The following is a 7,878-nucleotide window of genomic DNA, read 5'->3' as shown; positions in this document are numbered from 1 at the left end:
TTATATCCGGCCAAGAAATGTTTATGCTGTTACACCAACAACTACAACAACATCATGACATGGTTGCAATAACTAGGCAACATGTGACGTCTGTTTCAACAGTCATGAACGATTAAAAGGATCCATTAAAACGACAAAATCCCCAATAGATATTGTCATAGAACGCTTCGAGTGTATTTTCGCTCACAACTACACCATATTTCTCCATAAAAAGCAAACCAGTCTTCATGTTCATCATCAACCATCAAACCAATGGAATGGTCTAATGGAAAAATCAAATCATACATTTAATCTTCTAATCTTCATAACATTTTCTGATATGAGTGATATGCTAATTACAATATTAGTACTTACTTCCTTGTTAATAAATCATCCGCTAATGGGAAACTAAGTGTAAAGTAGTATAGGATTAAATACATTTTATGCAATATACATAGGTTGAATTTCGTTTTTCAAAAACTTTTCCCGACATGATCACGAACAAACTCGTTTCAATAATGCGGATGTGGTTAAACTTTGTACTTTGGTGGGTGTATAACACTCTTATGAAAGTTTTTCATCCGCGCCAAGGTGGTTTGCAGCAATTCAAACGTTTATCAGATTTATCCAATTTAGTATTCAATGTCGACATCTTGGACTTATTAGCCAGCCCTAAAATTTCATCCAATTTATCAAATTCACTGGGTGACTTGCTAAGTAGCTACAATCGAAAATAAATATGAATAAAAAAAGATCTTCATTTATTTTGTATGTAATACATACCAGTTCAATGTATGCCTGCAGTCTGTCAATTGGTTCTGGTGAAGCTTTCCGCTCGTTGACATTATTTAGATTATTTTCTTTAATTCTCAATATCCTATCTCGCACTTTATTCTTTTTGGGTGTTTCAAAATATCTTTCGCCTTTACATGCATCGTTCTCATTATTTACCATGGATTCACAGTCTGTATTATTATTACTTATTTGCTGCGATTGATTGCTTGGTGACGTTAAAATTTCTAGCGCTTTCTGCCACTGGTCTTCCATAACATCATGTAGTTTTTCCGCTATAACAGCTCTAAAAACATTTTATTTTTGTTAAACAAATCCATGTATTTAAATAAAAAATGAACTTACCTTTTGGCTTTATAAGCGCTCAATTTGTTATCTAGGTCTTCAATTTTCTTGGAGGCATTCGCAAGTTGAATGCGATACAACTCCACTTCTTCTTTATGTTTTTCTTGCAGTAAATTGAGTTCCATCTCATTTTTTTCGTTAATGAGTTCTATTTGCTTGACGGCCCGCTCAGCGATTAAACGTTCACGTTCACGTGCTTCCAGTTTTAGTATTTCTTCATTCTTATCCAACTGCTGTTGAAACTCTTTCATTTTCTGTTCAACAGCATTTTCTAGCTGCTGCTGGTAATGGGATTTTAGAGTTTTTTGTTGAAGCTCCATTTTTTTCTTTAAACTCATCTAAGTAAACAAAAATTAGTTTTAAATTGCGTTAAAATTTAAAATAAATTATTTACTTCACTTTCTGATAGATTCACTACTTTTTCCTGCAAAGATTTTTTCTGGGTTTCTAACGTATCGGCGCGGGACTTTTGCTTTTGTTGAAGCTCTTGCAATATTTCTTTTTGATTTCTCAATGTAGCGCAATCTTTCTCCAAATCATCACAGCGTGTTTTGAGCTGAAATTGAAAACAAAAGTTGTGTTAATAGAAGAATGGAAGAAGAAAGTCGATCGACAGGACACTATTAAGACCAGTAGCAACATATGGCTGCGAAGCATGGGTACTGACGTCTAACAAAAAGAACTACCTTCTCCGCTTTGAGCGTAAAATCCTAAGGATATTTGGGCCAGTAAGGGAAGCTGATGGATCTTTCAGAAACAGACAAAACAAAAAAACACAAAAAAAAACATTGAGCGTTTCAGCCGCTGAGGTTGTTTGGACACCTACTCAGGATGGACGAAAGCAGAATTACGAACGCTCTTATTAGCGGCAGCAAAAAGCGTGGAAGAGCACCAAGAAATGGACAGGCGATGGTGATATACTCCTGAACCAAGTCGTATGGAGCGCGATTGTGAAGGAAGCACCGGCTCACTCCGAGCTGCAATTTCTATGATGATGATGATGATGAGAAGAAGAATAACTATAGGTCATGATGATGCATGTTCCAATCATTTCATTTGCTCTCTACAGCGCTACACAAAACATGTTTAACTACATTGTTACATTTTGAACAAGAAAACTTTTTAGAACTCTAGACTTTACAGAACGAAATAGTGCGGAGCTTTATTACGATATTGTGCTCTATGTGGATAATTTTAGTTCGGACCAGAAACGAAGTCATATCATTAAATATCAGCTATTGAATACCGTTGCCGGAAACCAACGCAAACCAAAAATGTGAGCTGCATTGTGAGTGCCCCAAACCATTCAAATTTGAGATCAAAGTACTAAACAAGCATTCCTTCGCACGAAAAGATACCCTAGTTTATACTAGTATTTAGACAGTCAATAAACGACATTCACCGGGTGACCGGCACCACCTTCTTAAGCTCGCGTCCTGTGTGTGCCGTAATCGGAGTCCAACCATCACCTATTACAGATGAAGAGCTCCAGCTTTCCCGTAAGACACGCGTAACACTGGCACAATTACGTTCTGGATACTGTAGCAGACTAAACTCCCACCTATCCAGAATCGACCCCGACATACCAAATATATGTCCGGCAAGTGAATGCACCCCGCACGAAACTAACCATCTTTTCACATGCCCTTTAAAACCGACTCATCTAACACCCCTCTCCCCCTGGACCCAACCCGTCGAAACAGCATGTTTCTTGGGCCTACCTTTAGATGAGCCAGACGAAGACGACCGGGGATATACCCTACACTGTCAGGGCTTCTATTACTGTTAAAACAACAACAACGAAAAGATACCCCGCACGACACTAACCTCCTCTGCAGTTGCCTTTAAAAAAGTCATCCATCGCCACTTTTCCCTTCGATCCGACCCCGTCGAAATTACACGTTTCATATGGCTGCAGTTAAACGGCATTCACAACAGAAGTTGCTGCAGAATATCATAATTTAAGTTTTATTTATGTTTCTTACCTTTTCATTTAGATAATCCACTTTCACAAGTTTATCTTTAAATTTATTCAATTCGTTTGTAGCGAATTCCTCCGATCTTTTGAACCCATGAATCTTTACCTCAAGCTCCTCTATTTGTTGCTTATACATATTAGTACATTCATTAGTCTTCCTAATTTATGTTTGAAATATAAATTTAGATGTGTATGTGTCTAAAATTCATTAATGACTACAAACATTACTTGGATGAGGTAATGAGCTCATTTTCCAGCTTCTCACTTTTGTCCTGAAATTTAGTTACTAAATTTACAGCTTGCGCCAATTCTTTTTGAAGTGATTCCATTTTAATGTTAAACTCTGCCTTGTCTGCCTTCAGTGTTGCTACATTTTCTCGCAATTGATGAACTTCTGCATCTAATCTATATATAAACAAATGTTATAAACTCATTGGAAATAGAGATTATCCCATTCAGAATTATGTTTAATGGTTAAATCAAGGAAAAAGTTTGGCATTTAGAAACAACAAAATCCATTTAAAGAAGAAGTTTTCTTACCCATTACAAACGGATTGCGCATTGCAGATTGCTGCATCTTTGGCACGATCTACTTCTATGGCCACCGACAACCTTTGTTGATACTCTAGAAGACGCGTCTGTAATGAATGTACGGTGCGCTCAAGATGCTGGCGCCGAAGTTGCTCTTCTATATGCACGGAATGTTGTGGAGCAGTGCAAGAAATAGCAGTACCCTGCCCGCTTTTGCCCCAGATCTCACTTAGACTAATTAGATTCGTATCTGCACATAGAGTCGCTCTCATTTCTGGATAAGTTAATTGATAACGATTATCTTTTGTGGTCTGTGTTTTTTCATTTGCAACTGAATTGTCCGGAACTTGCTGATTTGAAATTGAACATGCATTAGTTACTTGCTCTCGATTTCGGTCGCCCAAAAAATGATCAATCTCTGTTAAAATACTTCCAGCGTCGTTATTATAAAGCCGATCAGTACCAGGCAAGCATTTTGGGGTAGAGTGAACCAGACCCTCCCTTTTATTGCGCTCTGCTTGTGTGCTATTTGATATCGTAGATATATCAGAAGGTGCTATAAAATGGTAATCTTTTTCACGTTCCATTACTTTCAAACGCGAATTAATTTCTTTCAATTCAGCGCTTCTATTTGCAGCTAGCACATCAAGAGTTTTCTGAATTGCGGGTTCCATATAATTTTTAGACTCGGTAAGATTTACCTCCATTAATTGACGATGTTTCTCTGAATAAGGTGTATTACTACTCGTATTTGATACATTCAAAAAAATGTCATTCCAATTAACTGCAGTTATTGGACTAATTGCAGCCGAATTAATTGTGTGAAACTCTTTCAATTCCTCGGGCGTAGCAGTGGCAAAGTAATTTGGTGGTATTAACAGCAAAATATCAGTATCATCCGAATCACTCATTACACGCCGTTACCGCGGGTTTTCTATCAAACTACTAATTTGTAAATTCAAATAATTGAAGTAAACAAACTTGCGGACACCAAAGTAATTAATTAATTTTATTACAATTTCGCTTTGTTGTATTTCGTAGCAAATAGCTAGATTTCACTGTACAATTTGTTGTGCGATCTCAACACCGCCATCAGCCGCCATTACAACTTTAGTAACCGAAGCGCGTTCCCACGGCAGTCGGTTCTACGTTACCGGAACGACCCGGATTTATATCCGGCCAAGGACTGTTACTTCAGCAACATTCCCCATATACATATGTATGGGAAATGTTTATGCTAAGAATAGTAGTTTCCCAATTTTAAATAGTAGGGATGAAAAAACCAAAACAATGATTAACAATTTAAGTTAGAACCATGTGCATGCCAGCCTTTTCAATGTAAATTCCTTAAGTATTTGTAAAAATAGTTCAAATATACTTGAAATATGCTATAATTAATTGAATTGGAATAAAATATCCGAAATAAATATGAATTTGATTTCCACAAACTTAAATTGAATCCCAATATGTGCCGTAACGTGAAGTTACTGTAAAGGGCAAAATTGCTCCAGAGAACGTAAATACATTTCAGTTTACGTTCTTTTTATTATAACCAGCGTATTTTTGTCAACTGAATATACCTAGAGCAACCAGAGAACTTAAACACATTTTATTTTACGTACATGTATTTACGTTCTATAATTGAACCATGGTTGCTCTACGTTCATTGCTCTAGGTATGTTCAGTTGACAACAATACGCTGGTTATAATAAAAAGAACAGGAAATAATAATGGCGCAATGGAGTTGTGTAAATAATATCCTAATTAATTTTTCAATACTAGCGTAGTTTAACTGTGGTGAATTTTTTGAAAGGTTTTAGTATACAAAATTTTAAATTTTAATAGAAATAAAAATAAACTAGTCCACATAATAATAAAATGTTAGGTATTGATAGTGATAACTATTTAAATTAGAGTTTCATATTTATTAGTATTTGTAGATTTACGCGGCTGCCGTACCTGAATGTATTGGAGGTGACTACTATTCGGAAGAGCACTGGTTCGAAAACCCGGTCACGAAACACTAACTAATAGAACAATTTTTTCTAATAGTGGTTACACCTCGACAAACAGCAATCGGTATAAGCACCAATTATTATAATTTTTTATTAATCCTTGAAGGAATCGTGAAATAATAAAAAATAACGACTGCTTAGAGAACGCCACTTGAACCAAAAAATTGTACAACGGAGTATCTCTTGATATGGAGTAGGATCTATTCACCTCATATCCAATAAAAAAGGCAAATTTATTTACAATGACACACTCAAGAAGTGATGATACCATTTGCTGAGGAGAATATGCCACTTCGGTGGCTTTTTATGTTAGATGATAGCAAAACACACCTTAATGTTATTACTTGAATGATTTTAACAAAATAATGTAAAGTTATGGATTGGCAGAGACAATTACCCGACCTAAACCACGTTGAAAACCTTTGGAGAAATTTAAAGTAGAGAATTGGGAGGGCAACATTAAAAAATAAGGATGTATGGCAATAAATCCGAGAACTATGATATTCCACTCCCATAGAAACTTGCTGTAGGATTATCAATTCTATGCCAAATCGAATACAAATAGTCATTGACAATCGTGGTGAACACAGTGCTTATTGATTAAACTTAATTTAAATAGCATTTTTTTTAAATCTCCAAGTTCTTTTTGTATTGGGTCTATTTGTATTTCGTACCTATTTTAATGACCACACAAATATTTCCTTTTAGTTCCTATTCTTACTAGTTGAAGTTTTAAAGGATCCTTAAATTATTATTTATATTTGTCATATTAATCTATAAAATAAATACCATTTAATACCGATACAATATCTGTTAATTTAAAAAATTTGAATTACCGTATAAACGTGGGAATACCTATTTTAATGACCATATGTGTACATAGTAAATGTATAAGTATATGCGTCTACAAAAAATGTAAATAATAAACATTTTACATTTTTTGCGGAAATAAAGAACCAAAGGCTAAAGATCAAATTTTCAATAGTTTTTAAGATATCAAATTTTATGTTTTTCAAAATCTTAGATGAATTAATTGTAAGAGTATAAAAACAGACATCTACAAGCATAACTTATGTACATTTTTTTTAAGTTCTGGGAATGTCAGTTTCCTAGAATACTGAAAAAAACTACATTTCATCCGTACGCCGAGTAATTTGTGGAGTCAGGCGTTGTGTGGGGGCGTCAAAATCACTCTGTTCATTGCAACTGGCCAGTGCATCTGAATTTGAATCCTCCTCCGCATCTTGCTCCATTCGTTCACCTATACTCCCGTTCCCATCAACTTCCGCATTCACATCTTGCGTTCGCTTCATTCTGTTTTCCATGTTTTCTAACTTTTTCTGCAGAATGGAAATTTTTTCTTTTTTGGTATTCAAAACAACAAGAAATTTCCTTAGCATTTTCTGCTTCCACTCTTCTTTCTCTTGCACAACTTTTTCAACGTCTTCCACAAGATTCGATAATGCCTCATTTGTCCTCTGGTTCTCGCTTTCAACCCTTCCTGTGGCGATCAAATTTAGGGCAATATCCAACATTTCATAATTTTTATCAGCTTCAGTTAACTTTACTTCCAGATACCTAATGCAGAATCCGTCATTTTTATTTACAATGAGAATTTTCTTTTCACCATCCAGTTCTACTTCAAAGCTTGGCAACCCGATATCACTGGTTAATACATTTTTACACTCTGCACGGAAGTCATTTAGTGGAATATCTAATTCCGCAGCCGGTTCCTCGAAATCTATTGGGGCGATATGGCCTTTGTAATATAATTCTGCTTTCGAGTCTTTTAGATATAAATCAACGGCATTATCGTGCCACTCACTATGTAGATAAATATGCCTTTTGCAGTCTGCTTCAGAACTTTTTAGTAAAAGTTTCTTTAAATAAACTGAATCCATCATCAACTTTGTCCAGGCAAAGAATTAGTGCATTGATGCTTATGAAATTGCAATGAACAAATCAAAATAATTAACAGCTGATGATTACATTACGTTATCATAATGATAGGGTCACACTATAGCAATAAATATAGCTTTAGATTAACATTAGAGAATAATATCGCGTATAATACAAACAAAACGGTTTATTATTTTTACGTGCGTGTTTTTTTACCCAACATAAGGAAAATATTTTATAAAGACTAATCAATATATAATTACCGTCGTTACCCTTTCTTTATTGTCAACACTTTACTACATAGTGAAAATAAAATTCTTCGTGATTTTCGGGACACCC

The 7,878-nt window shown here is 35.2% G+C and overlaps 2 protein-coding genes across 2 annotated transcripts; both read right to left on the bottom strand.

Moving 5' to 3' along the window:
- Positions 1 to 224: 224 nt before the first annotated feature.
- LOC128859777 (rootletin) lies at positions 225 to 4,674 on the bottom strand. The gene is made up of 7 exons (XM_054096851.1): positions 3,635 to 4,674; positions 3,323 to 3,499; positions 3,102 to 3,252; positions 1,511 to 1,672; positions 1,117 to 1,454; positions 763 to 1,057; positions 225 to 700 (listed from the first exon to the last, which is right to left on the bottom strand). The coding sequence occupies exons 1-7, from the start codon at positions 4,534 to 4,536 to the stop codon at positions 557 to 559; spliced, it is 2,169 nt and encodes a 722-aa protein (XP_053952826.1). The 5' UTR covers positions 4,537 to 4,674; the 3' UTR covers positions 225 to 556.
- Positions 4,675 to 6,604: 1,930 nt separating this feature from the next.
- Positions 6,605 to 7,611, bottom strand: LOC128859776 (uncharacterized). The gene is made up of 2 exons (XM_054096850.1): positions 7,466 to 7,611; positions 6,605 to 7,381 (listed from the first exon to the last, which is right to left on the bottom strand). Exons 1-2 carry the CDS (start codon positions 7,542 to 7,544, stop codon positions 6,768 to 6,770), a joined length of 693 nt encoding a protein of 230 aa, XP_053952825.1. The 5' UTR covers positions 7,545 to 7,611; the 3' UTR covers positions 6,605 to 6,767.
- Between the last annotated feature and the right edge of the window lie 267 nt (positions 7,612 to 7,878).

The sequence above is a fragment of the Anastrepha ludens genome, chromosome 4 (genome assembly GCF_028408465.1).
Source record: "Anastrepha ludens isolate Willacy chromosome 4, idAnaLude1.1, whole genome shotgun sequence".
Lineage (NCBI taxonomy): Eukaryota > Metazoa > Arthropoda > Insecta > Diptera > Tephritidae > Anastrepha > Anastrepha ludens.
Note: the sequence above shows the minus strand (reverse complement) of the source record. Positions and strands in the feature narration are given on the sequence as shown.